At 40.8% G+C, this 16,688-nt stretch overlaps 1 protein-coding gene across 3 annotated transcripts in view; it reads left to right on the top strand.

Moving 5' to 3' along the window:
• The window catches only part of shq1 (SHQ1, H/ACA ribonucleoprotein assembly factor), a 136,778-nt gene that overhangs the window by 57,335 nt on the left and 62,755 nt on the right, over positions 1–16,688 (top strand). For all 3 annotated transcript variants that reach the window (XM_072582586.1, XM_072582585.1, XM_072582588.1), the window contains 3 exons: positions 8,729–8,883; positions 9,512–9,565; positions 13,273–13,396. In XM_072582586.1, coding sequence (XP_072438687.1) covers positions 8,729–8,883; positions 9,512–9,565; positions 13,273–13,396 — 333 coding nt within the window. The remainder of the gene's footprint in view (positions 1–8,728; positions 8,884–9,511; positions 9,566–13,272; positions 13,397–16,688) is intronic.

Genomic DNA, 16,688 nt, shown 5'->3' with positions numbered 1-16,688 from the left:
GGCTCGATGGTAATGGGTGAGTGAATGATATGCTGGGCCATGAGGTTACAAATTATATTGGAGTACAGTTCTACTGCTGTTGATGGCCCACTGTACCTCATGGATGCTCAGTCTTGAGTTTCTGGATCCGTTCAAAGTCTGTGCCATTTAGCAGTCATTAGTGCTGCACAACATGATGGATTGTGAAGTGCAATGGGAGGTTCTGTTTATTTCCAGATCCATTCATATTGTACACGTTTCTGACTCTGATCTAGATGCCATAGTTTGCAGTGAGTTGAAGTTTTAAAAGGTTGCAAGAAAGGAGTGGCCAGGCGCCCATTGGAATAGTAGAGATAAATCTGATTCTAGCTTAGATACTTGAAGGTAACCTATAGCAACGGTACATGATAGAATGGTAATTGCATTAGAAATATGGGTTATTAGCCTTCTCCAATTAAGTAAGTCTTCATGAGAAGTTGTGCCTTACATTTAATAGAATTATATCTGATTTAGATTCATGGGTTCTCTAGGAAAAAAGAATTATATGTGTTTAATTTTTTCAGTAGCTGTGGTGTGACTGAGTACGTGAGATCTGAACAAATGATTTTAAACTGGAGAGCCTTGTACCTGGGTTGTTTTAGCCACTGAGAGATTTACGGTGTCTGTAATTACTAGACTAATCAAAAGGCATCGAATTGATGAAACCTTGCTTATGATGTAAAACAATTTGAGCTCAACTAAATTGATGCATTTATCCCCTGCTTTGCAAGTTTCGACTGAAATGCGAATCTCTCATGTATATTTTTGTCGGTTCGATTTGAAATGGCAAGGATTTATGAAAATTTGCTTTGTTAGCTCTGTACAAGCAAGCAGGAGGAGTGGAACAGTGGAAACCCTGAGCTTGTGGAACAGTTTGCATTAAAATGCTATGACTGAAGTGATGACATATCTGTGAACTTGTGCACAACAGCCAAAGAATGGGCACTGTCATAATCAAGTACATTATGGAATAAGCAGCTCCTTAGCGTTAAAATGATGATCCACCATTATTTCTAATATGATTACGGAAGCAGGTTCTTGGGGGTTAGTTTAAAAAGAAAATTCAGACTAGATGTCAGGAAACTCCTCATGTCGAGAGAGATTAACATTGTACTGGATCCCAAAAGTAATAGTCAGATGGGATATTTAATTCGTGATTGAATACTTTAGTGATAGAAATTAAATAATGATTTTGATGGGCTGTAATAAAATTGACTGACTTTCCTTCCCTTAATTCTCTTATTTAGATTAGATTAGATTGACTACAGTGTGGAAACACAGCATTCGGCCCAACAAGTCCACACCGACCCTCCGAAGAGTAACCCACCCAGACCCATTCCCACTATTTACCCCTGACTAATGTACCTAACACTATGGGCAATTTAGCATGGCCAATTCACTTGATCTGCACATCTTTGGACTGTGGGAGAAAACCGGAGCACCCAGAGAAAACCCACACAGACACAGGGAGAATGTGCAAACTCCACCCAGACAGTCACCCGAGGCTCGAATTGAACCCGCGTCCCTGGTGCTGTGAGGCAGCAGTGCTAACGACTGAGCCACCGTGCTGCCCACAATTATTTCCACAAAAAAAAAGTTTTTTGAATATGTTTTAATGATAATGTGAAACGGTGGGGGCTTTTAGAATCTGAACTGTGTTCTCTTGCAATAAGCAAAATAGCTCTCTTTGACTTGTCTCTGAGTAACAAAGTGAGTTAAGTATTCTTAAAACTTTGTATTGGGCCATTGTTATCGCAATTGAATGCAATCTAATATAACCAGAGGGATAAATATAAGGCAAAACCATTTGTTTACAAAAATGAATAGAGTGAAATGAAAGAGAACTTTGGTGCAGGTGGAAGGGAAAGTTGTCCCATTGAGTATCAGGTAAAGAAATATTTAACTAGGAGATGGTAGGTCCTTAAGTGGAGGAAAAAATGGATTGTATTGATGGACTAAATTTGAAATTTTAAAACGTAACTGTTGCTTGCAGCATTGATAATTAATCCTGGACCAAATAAGTTAAAAATCACACAACACCGGGCTATCGTCCAACAGGTTTATTTGGAAGCACTAGTTTTTGGAGCACTGCTCCATCATCAGGTGGTTGATGAAGGAGCAACGGTCCAAAAACTAGTGCTTCCAAATAAGCCTGTTGGACGAGAACCTGGTGTTGTGAGATTTTTAACTTGGTAACCCAGTCCAACACCAGCACCTCCAAATCATGGACCAAATAAAGAAGTCAAAATGCAAAAGTTTATATAATATATTCAAGGATGTGACGGAAACTTTTAAAAAGAACGTCAAAGCCATTCAGAATTAAAGCCAATGCTGGTGAAATTCAGCACGTCTGGCAGCATCTGTGGAGGGAGAAACAAAGTTTGTTTCAGAACTGAAGAGGCAGGAGAGTTATTTTTATTCACCTTGTGGGATGTGGGCATCACTGGCTGGCCAGCGTTTATTGCCCATCCCTAGTTGCCCTTGAGAAGGTGGTGGTGAGCTGTCTTCTTCAAATGCTGCAGTCCAAATGCTATACATAGCCACAGGGAAGGAATTCAATGATTTTTGACCCAGCGACAGTGAAAGAACGGTGATATGTCTCCAAGTCAGGATGATGGGTGGCTTGGAGGGGAGCTTGCAGGTGTTTTTTTTTACTTTAGTTAAAGGAGGAAGTGGAACAAGATGATAGAGAAAAACAGATACTGTGAGAGGTGGGCAGACCTTCAAGATTGGCATTCCTGATCCCAGCTGCTGTTGCTGTTGCTGTTGGATAATTCTGATCCCAGAATGAAATTGGCTTGATGGGGCATTTTGTTTTAAACATAGAATTCTTTCACTGAAGCATAAATGAATAATGCTGCATATTAGGTTTCAATAATAAAACAGCATCTATTACTCAAGAGAACTGTTTTAAAGTAAAATAAAACCAATCAAGCTATCTAAATATTTTAAATTTAGAGATTTCAAAAACTTAGCCAAACGAACGACCCAGTACCATCACTTAATTTTACTGTTGATCAAAATCCAGCGACATTTTCCTTTCCTAATTAACTTTGCAGGTTGACCTCTTAGAGTCATAGAGATGTACAATATGGAAACAGACCCTTTGGTCCAACCCATCTATGCCGACCAGATATCCCAACCCAGTCTAGTCCCACCTGCCAGCACCCGGCCCATATCCCTCCAAACCCTTCCTATTCATATACCCATCCAAATGCCTCTTAAATATTGCAATTGTACCAGCCTCCACCACTTCCTCTGGCAGCTTATTCCATACATGTACCACCTTCTGCATGAAAAGGTTGCCCCTTAGGTCTCTTATATCTTTCCCCTCTCACCCTAAACCTATGCACTTTAGTTTTGGACTCCTCGACCCCAGGGAAAAGACTTTGTCTATTTATCTTATCCATGCCCCTCATGATTTTGTAAACCTGTTTAAGGTCACCCCTCAGCCTGTGACACTTCTCTTCCAGTCCTGTGAGCTGTGAGACCTTTTTTCTCTTGGTCACTCTCTCAGCTGAGAGCTTTGACTTTTCAGTCTCTTAATCTGCAGAGTTCCACCAGAAGACTCCTGGTCTACATGTTTTCATAAACTGCAACCCTTAGGTTGAGGTAACCTATTCCTTTAACTTCTCTCAACAAATTTATTTCTCTTTGAGAAACCATTCTCCTATCTGATTTCAGTCGTGTCTCCTTTGAACTGAATCAAAAAGCTTTCCTGTCCCTGGAGTTTTCTAAGCTAAAAATCAGTCTTTGATTATTCTAAAGTCAACATATTTCAGTATTTTCTCTATCCCCATTGTAAAACCTCTCAATACAAATAAACTTCAATTAATCCTGCAGGAGCTCTCTAGTCATTTGTTCTTTGATTCAAACTGTTTTAATGTCATGGTTCCAAATAGACTGACCTAGTTGCTTATTTGCGACAAAAGCAGAAATTGCTGGGAAAACTCAGTAGGTCTGGCAGCATCTGTATAGAGAAAGCAGAATTTAATATTTCAGGTCCTGTGACCCTTCTGCAAACCAGACCTGAAGTTTCATTATCAATAAACCTAGAGAGTACAGGTCAGGTGAATTGGCCATGTTAAATTGCCCATAGTGTTAGGTGTATTTGTCAGAGGGAAATGGGTCTGGGTGGGTTACTCTTTAGAGGGTCGGTGTGGACTTGTTGGGCCAAAGGACCTGTTTCCATACTGTAGGGAATCTAATCATTTTTGGACTGTGGGAAGAAACTGGAGCACCCGGAGGAAACCCGCGCAGACACTGGGAGAATGTGCAAACTCCACACAGACAGTCGCCCGAGGCTGGAATCAAACCTGGGACCCTGGTGCTGTGAGGCAGCAGTGATAACCACTATGCTATCATGCCTCCCTATTCACCTCATTGGAAGCACTTCCAGTTGTTCTGTTTTTAGAGGAGAGAGTGCTGCAAGTATTGCCTATTACTAGATGCTGTACTTCTGGGAATGGGGCTAGACTCTAACAACAGTTGCGCTCTCTCAAGTGGCTGCCTCACACTCCTCCTCGTCTTCCTTTGTCATTCAATAGCAAGTAACTTGCCTCCTATCATCCCTCTACTGTTCACCCTCTCCATATCACAAAATTTGCGCTATATGACTCCTTTAACAGCACTTTATGAATCTGCAATCTATACCAACTAGAAGGGCAACAACAATGGATGAGTAAGAGTGCCATTCTCTGCAAGTCACCCTCCAAGTCACTCCCGATCCTAAATCATTTATATTATCATTACCCCTCTGTCGGTGGATCAAAAACTGGAACTGGCACCTTCCCAGCACTGTTTGGACTCCCACTGTAAGCATTACAGCAGTTCAAGAAAGCACCTCATTGGCACTTTCTCCGGGGCAGCAAATGTTGACCTTTCTAGCGATGCCGCATCCCACAGACATGTAAAGGAAAAGGTGGAAATTATGCATGTAGTTCCAAGACACACACAAGTTGGGATAGTAGGTCTACAAGGGAGTTCCTAGGAACAAGCCTGAGGTTCCATCATTCAGTGAGATCATGGCTGATCTGTGGCCGAACTCCATATAGCTGCCTTTGGCCTAAATCTCTTAATATCTTTGCCTAACAAAAATGTATTTATCACTGATTTAAACTCAGCAACTTATCCTGCATCCAGTGCCATTTGTGGAAGAAGGTTCCTAAACTCTACCACTCTGTGTATTGAAGCACTTCCTAATATCTGTCAGGGGTGGTCTGACCCAATCCTTAGACTGTGCCCCTGAATTCTGGAAACCCCAATCCCACATGCACGGTGTGCTGCTGCCTAGTCTCCTGAATGGGGAGTGGACTTAGCAAGTCCTCACTGTTTCGATCCCATTGAACTGATTTTGGGTGGGGTGGGGCGAAAACCATAAGAGGCTTCAGCAATGCTGCAGCTCCCTTACACACAAGTGTGTGTCTGCTCAGAAACAAACCCTGAGACAGGGAGAGGGAGCAAGGCAGGCAAAGCAAAGAAAAAAGGAAACTACAGAAAACTCTGAGCCCCAGAGGAGAGGCATTGAATCAATTAACCGAATAATCAATTACCACATGAAATACTGCCTGCTCATCACGTTCAGTTAATCAAGGTTCCTCTATATCCTTTGAGTTGCTTGATAAGAGCAGAAATTCAACTGTAAATTCCATCAGCAATATAAATTGTTCTTGCAGAATCAGTTGTTAGGGGTAAAATAATTGGTTAACTTTTCTTTTTGAGAGCATCCAACGCATGCTGTGCAGTCATAGAAATGTACTGTAGGAGTTTGACTGTTCCTTTGTTTTGTGTGTGTGTGTGTATTTGTTCACTGAAGCATGCAATCAGCCAGCTTTGAAAAAAATGCCATCTGACAGGATCTTGAAATCTGCAGTGGACCAGCATCTATATAGAAGTTGTAGGAGCATTGAGGATCACTAAGAACAAGGGCGTTCCTGATTGTTAAAACCCCAAAGCAAGAAAACAGTTTAATCCACAATGGAATTGAACAGTATGCAGTTGAGAGGAATATCAGGAAAATTGTGGGTCATTTTAGGTTCCCCTGTAAATTGTGTAGTTTGGTGAAAGCTGAAATATGAAGGAGAATTCTAATATATTCCAGAGGGCTGTCCCACATCTTTGAGTTTGTCCCAGAAGGAGTGAATAAACCTTTAAGGTTCTTGTAGTGTTAAATGGAATAATAATTTTGGAGATTGAGGGGCAAGAAGAGTAAATAGTGGGACTGCATTTTTAACACAAGTCTTCATAAACTACAGCATTAAGTTTATGTGGCTTGCTGCTTAACATTTTCTTCATAGATACAATAAAGTTTGTTTTGTATTAAAATGTGAAATCTTATGGTGTTGCTCTGTTCAGTTATTGAGGCCTTCTCTTTAAACATCAGTAATCTGCAACAAGATCCTAAAAATACAAAGTTGCGACCTGGAAACCTGCATTTTACAGCAGGGTGCAGTAGTCACTCGAAGTAAAACATGGGTCAGTCCTGTGACTCTTTCAGCATGTTTTAATGTGGTGACTTTGTGCTATTTATAGGTGTGGTTTCTCATGTTTGAGAAGAGTATTTTTTTTTAGTTTCTGACAACATTGTTTGCTGTTCTCGCTTGCAATTGTGCACACTGCACTGCTTCTGAGACTTTTCGGTCTATTATCTTGTTGGTTTTCAAGCTGTTCCTTGACTTTGAGTAGCACACCTTTTAGTCTGTTCTAACTGGTATTTTTGTCGGCTTGCTTAATAAGAAATGAGGGCTATCAATACAGCTATCAATAGATTGTGGATGGTCTTCAATTTTAACTTGATATTCCTGCACTTTCCTTGTATTGTTTATGTTTTTGATATGTATAAATATTGATTTCAGTCTTGAATGTACTGTGTGACTGAGCCTCTGCTCATGAACTCTTGGCAGCGTCTCATCGCTTTTCCTAATAATGTGGATGACCTCACATTTCTCCACGTTGTATTCAGTCTACCAAATTTTTGTCCACTCACTTGGCCTCTCGAAATCTCTTTGAATCATCTTTGTATCGTCCTCACGACTCCCACGAAGGTTTGTGTCATTCCCAAACTAGGGAGAATTACATTTGATCCAGATCATTGATATAGTTTGTGTATAGTTGGGCTTCAGTACTGATCCTTGTGATATCCCAGTAGTTTGCCAGTCTGAAACAATTCCTGTATTGTTTTCAACCTGTTAAACAGTTCATGCCAATACATTTCTTCAGTCCCATGTGTGGTAGCTTATCAAAAACATTCTCTTAATCTAAGTACTTAATATGCACTGGTTCTGTCTTATATGTTTTCTAGTTATAATTTCATAAATGATTTTCATGAATCATGTTGACTCTGCCCAGTCCTGCCATTATTTTGTAAATGTTGTATTATCACATCCTTCATTCTAGATTCTCATATGTTCACTATAGTTGACATTAGACTAACAGGTAGGTATTTCCCTGCTTTCTCTCTTTCCCACCTTTCTTAATTGTCGGGTCACATTTGCCATCTTCCTGTCTGAAGGCACCATTCCAGACATACAATAGAATTTTGAAAGATAATTTCAATGTTTTAATTGAGAGGCAGATAGATGGATGATTGTCAACCACTTGAGTGATTTTTCTGTATTTATGTTTTCCAAATGTGATTTTTATATCTTAAATGTGGCACTGACTGAACATTATCCTATCTTTGCAATTCACTAAGGTGAGCTAAGATTCATTTTGTCTTTTCTTCAAGAAAGGACATAGAAACCTACAGCTCAGAAGGAAGCCATTTGATCTATCATGCCTCTGTCAGCTGCCTGAAAGCTGTTGAACTTATCCCCACACACCAGTCTTTTCCACATAACTTTGCATATCCATTTTCTGAAAAAGCAAATCCAGTCACCTTTTGACCTGTGGAACCAACTGTCACCACCCCTTTGAGTTGTGTGCTCCTGATCATCTATTAATTATATGGTACATACCTTGCTGATGAGGGGTGGATGATTTAAGACAGAGGCTGCACCCCCATACGGAGGAGGGGAACTGAGGCTAGGAGTGGGAGGTTGAGGGATTTATGGTCTGGATAGTGAGTGACACTGGGATAGGCTGCTACACCCTGCATTGCCACCTTTAGATAGGCGTCCATTTTCTTTTAGTTTTGTGCACTACTTGGAGGTCCTGTTCATGGGATACTCTGCCCTCTAAAATAGTGGTCACCCATTGCTCTAGTGCATGCTGGCCGCTCTGACTCCTAGTGAAAGAAGTCTTCATTTTGACATTCTCATCCTTGCTTTCAGCTCCTTCCATACTCTAATCCCCCCCAACAATCACCCCTCTGAGATAAGTGCGTTCCTCCATTTCTGATCTCTGGGGCATCCCTGACTCTAATTACTCCACCATTGATGGCTGTGCCTCAGCTGCCTATGCACTAAACTCTCCAGTTTCTTGTATAACTTTCTCCCACACTCTACCTCAAATTCCTCCTCAATAAAGAATCTGCTAATATCTCCTCAAACAGCTTTGTACTCTATCTTGCTTCAGAACACCTCTGAAGCACCTTGGAACATGTGTATTATCTAGTATGTGCTATATAAGGATATGTTGTTGTTGATGAAACTTCACTGAACATTTTTTACATTAAAATGTAATTGAAACAAGTACCTTCTAAAACATTTAGATGCTTTTAAAGCTGGTTCAGAAGTGTTTTAAAAAAAACAGAAACCTCTCTTGCCCTCAGTTGAATTTTCTGAAGATGAAAAGGAACACTTGCGAAACTTCACCAATAAGAATTACCTGCTGGATAAAAAAGCATGCCACAATGCTTACCTCTGCCTGCTTGACATTATCCTTGCATATGCCTATGAAGTCCGCATCACTGAAGGAGAAACCAATGTAAGTTCACCTGTAAATTCATACAGTTCCTTTTTTAAAAGAAAAGGACATGTTTGAGCTTGTTAGACAGAACAATATCAGTCCTGGGGAGCATTGTCACTTTCTAATATTTGTTACCTGTAATTAACATTGCGTAGTGAATCAAACACAAGACCAGTCAGTTTACCAGCCACTTGTTTATCAAGTTCTTTATAGAATTCTATTGCCTTTAATTTTCAGTTTTAATTAAGTTCTTCATTGTGTAAAGACAACTTCAGTGCTTTACTCTAGCAGTTGATTGCAGCTATGTCTTACAATTCCAAGCACGACGCTTAATTATATTTTTCACATTTGAGCCGTTTTTATGTGCTGCATGGCTGAGAGTTTATTTTGACCCATTTATATTCTCTACATAGGCCTCCCACAGGTTTTGGGGGCAGAGAGAGGGTGCTTTGCTCATTCTGAGCTGGATTAATCTTCCAGAATGGAATAGTTGTACTGCCTGTCTATCTGCAGCTTGCTGCCACTCTCAATCTGACAATTGGTATACAAGTAAATGCCTCTACTGTTAATGTACCAGTCGATGATGACTTTGTTAATGATGTCTTTAAAGTGAGCCTTCTTTTATGTAATTGTTTTTTTTCCCCAGACTGAATCCTCGTGGAACATCCGGAAACTGAGTGGGACACTGTGTTGGCTGGATGTAAGAGAAATGCCTTTTTTATGCCATTTGTGTTGCCTTCTATATAGTCTTGGGCGAATCAGTCAATTTAAGAGCTCTCAGCTGTCTCCAGCAACGAAATAGATGTTCAGTCATCAAAGCTTATCTCTCTAGAACATTAACTCTGCAATTGTGGATATAAGGGCCTAAATAGGTACCAAGTTGCTACGAGTCATTGATTGACTGGAGTGACAGATGGCAAATGCCTCTTTAGCTGTTGGATAAAAGCCATTAGAGAGTCAGTGAAGATTGATAATGCTTCAGTTATCTAGTGTACGATGCTGATATGGGAGAATTTCTCAAAACCATGAAAGGCAAAGTTATAGCCCCTGTTCAATTGCCTGTTTGTTCAGCTTTTGAATTAGGTGGGCTAAGCACTTTGAATATTTTGAAGTTTACACAGTGGGCCTTCCTCTGCCAGAAAAAAACTAGTTTTTCCAGTGTTTTCCTCTTTATCTTAAGGCAATGATATTCCTCGGGTGTGTGTCCAAGGTTTTCATGTCTTCCTTTGTCTTGCTGATTGTTACCGGACTCTCTGACTGTGTCAGCCTACATTTTAGTTATTTCCTGTTATCCATAAATGAGCTGAGATTTACTGAGTATGAAGGAAGGGTGGTCGGTGCCCTGATGTGCATCAGACTGGTCTGGTCTAGAGTAACAAATCCCCTACAATCAACATTCTGTGGGTTAATAGATAAGAACCTAAAGAACTGCAGATGCTATGAACTGGAAACCAAAACAGAAGTTGCTGGAAAAGCTCAGCAGGTCTGGCAGAGTCTGTGAAGAGGAATCAGAGTTCACGTTTCAGGTCCTTCCTCCGTTCTGAGAAAGAGTCACTAGACCCAAAACGTTAACTGACTTCTCCTGTGGGTTGACGTTGATCAAAAGCTGAACTGAACAGCCATAAAAATACTGCAGGCAGAGCAGGCCAGAGACTAGGAACTCTGCAACACCCAGCTTGCTTTCTGTCTCCGGCACACGACCAACAGCAACAAGTGCCACGTCGGCTCTGAGATAGAATAGTCTCCACTTTGCTGGTTGGACGGGGCTCCAACAACATTCGAGCTCAAATCATTCAAAACACAACAACGTGTTTGGCGCTATACCCAACACCCTCGACATTTGACACCCCGTCAACGGTTGGCGCCATACCCGACACCGTCAACGTTTGGCGCCATATTCGACACCGTCAACGTTCGACACACAGTGAGCAGTGCATACCATCCACGAGATGCACTGCATCAATTCACCAAGGTTCCTCTGTGTGCACTTTTAAAACTCTTAGCCATGACTGGGGCGGCATGGTGGCACAGTGGTAAGTACTGCTGCCTCACAGCGGCAGAGACCCGGGTTCAATTCCCGCGTCAGGCAACTGTCTGTGTGGAGTTTGCACATTCTCCAGTTTCCTCCCACAGTCCAAAAATGTGCAGGTTGGGTAAATTGGCCATGCTAAATTGCCCGTAGTGTTAGATGTAAGGGAATGGGTCTGGATGGGTTGCTCTTCAGAGGGTCGGTGTGGGCTTGTTGGGCTGAAGGGCCTGTTTCCGCACTGCAAGTAATCTAATCTAATCTGTAATCTCATGACCACCTAAGGACAAGCTCAGCAGATATTTGGGGAAACCACCACCTGCACGTTCCCCTCTGAGCCATGCACCATTCTGATTTGGAAATATATCACTGATCCTTTACTGTCAGCTGGTCACACATCCTAAATGCACTGTGGATGTCCTTACACCTCAATAACTGAAGCTGTACAGGAAGGCAGCTCTCCAGCGTCTTGAGGGAAGTTAGGGATTGGTAATAAACACACCAGCCTCGCCAACAACACCTACATATTATCAGCAAACAATAAAATTAGGTCTGAATGAGAATTTCAGCAGCAGATGAATGGAGGTGGGTAAAGTTAGACAATATTATGAATGTGGAACTCTTGATAGGAGAGCAAATAGGTATTAACATGGTCATGCCCCCCTCTCTCTCTCTCATGGTTGATATTTTTTCACTTTTCAGGAAAAACAAGTCAGCAGTTGATGAACAATAAGCTGTCTCATTTTTCACTCTTTTTCTTATTGCATTGGAATCCCTGCTCAATGTCATGGCTGTTTCGGCTGAAATCACCAGTGACTCTTGGACTGGGGATAGACTGGATAATTTGAGCTTGCTTGAGTCTGGCCCACCAAACTATACATGCCCAAAATGAAATCAAAGGCTTCATCTCAATTGAAGATTGACACATGGTTGACTGTTTTGTGTGGAAGTTTGTAAATTCATAAGGTGTATAGGTAGAGTTAATGGGAGCTGTCTTTTCCCTCGGGTGGCTGATCCTGTGACGCGGGGACATAATTTCAAGTGAAAGAAGAAAGATGTAAAAAAGACATGAGGCAAATGTTTCACACAGTGTGGTTCGTGTGCGGAAGGAGCTTCCTGAGGAAGTGGTAGATGTGGGCACAGTTACAATGTTCAAAAGTCATACAGATATGTACATGAATAGGAAAGGTTTGAGGGATATGGGCCAGAAGCTGGCAGGTGGGGCTAGTTTATTTTTGGGTTAGTTTTGGCATGGACTGGTTGGACTGAAGAGTCTATCCCCATGCTGTGTGACTCTGCGACTCTATTAGAAAGTTCAGTGCTCTGCAGGTGGTTCCCTGAATTTATTGAATTCAAAAGTTTGTGGACAAAGGACTCAATCAATAACAGTCATGGGAGTATGATTGTGGTTTGCAACTTCATTGAATGAATGTTGGGAGCAATTGATACAAACCCACAATCCATTACATTGTAAGCCAGCAGTGTAACCCTTCACTAAAAGAACATGCCGAAGCATACATCCTTTCTCAATAAGAGTATACCAACCCCACCCCTAGTCCCACCTCTTTGATTAAGTCTTTGTATTGACAATACAAATGGTTGTTTGAAAATGCTTCTGGATAGGTTGAGTGAGAAGGTTCATAGTCTGTGATAATTATCTTCCCAGGGTAAAGTGACAGAGTTCAAAAATTCCAAACAAATCCAAGATCATCTTCCAAGTTGAAATCTCAATATGTGCAACGCTGAATCTGAACAATTGTTGGAGGGAACAAACCGTGTAACCCAGAGTTGTTACTTTTCAGTGCACATGTTTGAGCTTTTAATGAATTGATATTGGGTGTTTTCACAGAGCTCTGTTCAAATAGAATCATAGGGTCCCTACAGTGTGGAAGCAAACCATTCAGCCCACCGAGTCCACACCGACCTTCCGAAGGGTATTCCATCTTACCCACCCCCCCCTATCCTATCCCTATCACTCTGCATTTCCCATGGCTAAACCACATAGCCTGCACACCCCTGGAAACTATGGGGCAATTTAGCATGGCCAGTCCATCTAACCTGCACATCTTTGGAGGAAACCAGAGCACCTGGAGGAACCCCACATAGACATGGGGAAAATGTGCAAACTCCACACACAGTCACCTGAGGGTGGAGTCAAACCTGGATCCCTGGTGCTGTGAGACAGCAGTGCTAACCACTGTGCCATGCTTAATATCCTGTGTAATTTCATTATTCTCAGTTATAAACTGCTGTTGCGAGAAGAATCTTCTTTTGTATTTACCTTGGCTGCAATAAAATCACTGGCAGATTTCTTTTTGAATGAAAATAAATAAAATAAGTTATTCTTTGAAACGAGTGATGTTCTCATTTTTGTTTAACAGACTTACCATTCTCTTCAAGAAGTTGCTGTGTCCTTCTGCAGAAGAGTTTTGTGTTATCCCTTTTACAGACATTTCCACTTAGCTCTGAAAGCTATTGAGGATGCAGTCTTAATACTTCAGCTGGGTAAGAACCATTTATAAAACTGAAATAATGTTAAGAATTTGCCTTTACAAGTTAGTCACCAAGATGCTGCTCAGTTATTAATCCTGCAGTGAAGCAAAATAGACTGCATAATGATATATCTGTGGAACTAAAGTCAAGGATCGGTCAGTCCCACTTAAGTTGAATGAGATGTAATATCTTCCCTTAAGTATTACAAAGACAGAAACTATCATCTGCAGGGTAGAGCCAAGAACTGCCTCCTTAGCCTCAGAGAACCAGACTCTTTGCAACTTTGACACCCTATTTGAGCCCAACTTACGCCTCTGATCCCTTGCTTATACTTTTACCCCATTGCTATTTCCTTCCTGAAGTTTCTAATACCTTGTTCATGCCATTGTCCTCTACACACCCAACTATTCCAGTACAATAAAAGCAAGACGTGTAAATGCTGGAAATCGGAAACAAAAACAAATTTGGTGGGGAAACTCAGGGTCAGCTGAAGGGTTACAATGTTGACTCATGCTTTCTCCTCACAGACCTGTTGAGCATCTCCAGTGATTTTGGCTCTCGTTTGAGTTATTTTCAATGTTTCCCAACCACCGTCCTTAATTTAAACTAAAGTTATCCAACTCTTTGAAGAATTGAATACATGCCATAAGGTCCACTTATCTGCCAACAGGACAGTGGCTTCCCAAAGCATCGCTCATGTTTCAATGTCTCATGGCTTCAACCTTTTCTCTGCTACTTCCTCCATTCAGACAACTCCAACCAAGCTCCATGTTCCTCCCAATTTATTATACATTTCCCCATCCCATCCTTTTATCCCACTATTCATAGTACTACCTTCTCCTGCATCAGCACCACCCTCTGATATTCCCATGGCAAACCCCTGTACTCTTTTGCTGCCATATTCTCATTAAATCCCTTCTCCACACAATCCATGTTGATCACCTTCCTAACATATTTTATTGAGCTACAGTCCTCATTTATTTTCTGATTATGCTGTGCAAAGTTCATGAGATGTGTTTGTCGTTAAACTAATTTGTGGAACCCACTTAGATGATCAGTGGGGCAACTCCATGAACAAGTTAGCAAATGGATGTTGGAAACAGTTGCATAGTTGGACAAATGTGAATTAATTTTTCAGAACATTTAGTTAAATGAGGCATGGAGAGAATGGTACTTAGTACTGAGTATGGCGTGCTGGTACTTTGAGATTAATAAGATTGAGTCAAATTAACACAAAAAATTGAGTTTAACATTTTTAAAATAGTGAAGAACTGCGTGAGGTTGCTAGGTCCATAATTCACTGAGTGCTGATGCAAATTTGAAAAACATCGACCAAGATATGGTATATAAACATGAAAAGTTATCATAGACTCTGCATAATGTAAAAAGAGCCTCAGAATTTAATCCAATGGAAGAAGAAAATATTCTATTTTGTTTGTTTTTATTTAGTGTGCCTGATAATGGACAAATGTCCCATTTTTCAGCCGTGTGGTGGAAATCATGTTTATATGCCCAATGATTCCTCTTGGTGTTGGCAGTGTAGAAACCATTTGTTACAAAGATTCTTTGGCCACGTTATTTCAGCTGCATTTGAAAGATGAAATCGTGGTCAATTAAGAAAATGTTTTGTACATGTATTTACTCTGTGAGTAAACTCTCCAGAAACGCAGGCTATGAGTATATGGACTTCATTCATTTGGTGTTCCTCCAATAACTTAATGGTATTCCAGTTTAATTCACTGCTTAACTGAATAGATTGTCCAAATCCCCTGAAGAAATAGACTGTTAAGCTGTGTATTTACACAGCGGGCTAATTATTATAACGCAAAAGTGAGAACTACAGATACTGGAGATGAGAGTATAGATTAAAGTGGTGCTGGAAAAGCACAGCAGGTCAGGCAGCATACGAGGAGCAGGAAAATCGACGTTTCAGGCAAAAGCCCTTCATCAGGAATTTCTGATGAAGGGCTTTTGCCTGAAATGTCAATTTTCCTGCTCCTCAGATGCTGCCTGACCTGCTGTGCTTTTCCAGCACCACTCTAATCTAGACGCTAATTATTATAATTTGAGTCAGTGGCACATTGGTTCCATGTAAATTGTTGCAATGTCTTTGTTTTCAAGCTCTTGCTGAACTTCTGTTTTGGGTGATAAGCAAGATGCATTATTGAAAATATTTGGTTTCATTTTGGAATATTATGTTATAACATGTAGATTATATTGAAGATTAAAAATGTAGCCATTTGGTTTCACTTTGGACTGAGTTGGAGATTATTTACTTTCTTTTTGTTCATTGTCTTTGTTGACTTATAAACACTGCTTAAATCTGTGATTTAAAAACAGAAATTGCTGGAAAATCTCAACAGATATGGCAACATCTCTGAAAAGAAATCAGAGTTTAAATTTTGGGTTCGGTGACCCTGAATAGGTGAATCTGTGATCCTGTTGAGATGTTCCTAGGACTAAATAAGCTGGAAGATTGTAATGGAGGTGAGGAATTATACACCGATAACTGCTTGGGCATGGAACTGTTCTCTGAACAACTGCCAAAAAACATAGTCTATTGTGCTTAAACAAAGACCTCCATTCTCTGTGTGTATAGAGAATGGAAATTAGTGCTGTTTAGTGTTGGGTAATTCTGTAGAGTGGAGGAGTGTAGCTGAGGAATAATATTGCACCTACGTCTGAGTGGACTGTGGCATGTGATGGTCAGCAATACCTTTGCTATGTAAAAGGAACTGGCTTCTAGAGGATGAATATATTTAACAGCCAATGGGTGTGGAAGGCATAATGTAAAGACAAAACTGGATTAAGACTGTTGGATTGGTTGAAACTAGCATCTTGTATTTAGAATCATTATTTTTCTTGTTCAGTCTGCTTATTTAGTTATTGGTTATATTTGTTTTATTGAAATTTGTACAGTAAATGTTCTTATCATGTTTCCGTTTGAATCCTGGAGTCCTGCTTATTCTCTTAACCTTGGTTTTTCCAGGCATTGTATTCTTTACATTCATCTACTCTGTCACTCTAGATCCAAACAAGTATCCAGTATTCTTATACCTGAGCATACAAAGCCATGCATCTGAAACGAATGTTTGTAGAGGATAATGGAGGTTGTATGAATTATCATTAGGGCGGCACGGTGGTTCAATGGTTAGCACTGCTGCCTCACAGCACCAGGGACCCAGGTTCCATTCCCACCTCGAGCAACTATCTGTGTGGAGTTTGCACATTCTCCCCGTGTCTGTGTGGGTTTTCTCCGGGTGCTCCGGTTTCCTCCCACAATCCAAAGATGTGCAGGTCAAGT

Source organism: Chiloscyllium punctatum, chromosome 12 (assembly GCF_047496795.1).
Source record: "Chiloscyllium punctatum isolate Juve2018m chromosome 12, sChiPun1.3, whole genome shotgun sequence".
NCBI lineage: Eukaryota > Metazoa > Chordata > Chondrichthyes > Orectolobiformes > Hemiscylliidae > Chiloscyllium > Chiloscyllium punctatum.
The sequence above is the reverse complement of the archived record's forward strand: the minus strand, read 5'-3'. Positions and strand labels throughout refer to the sequence as shown.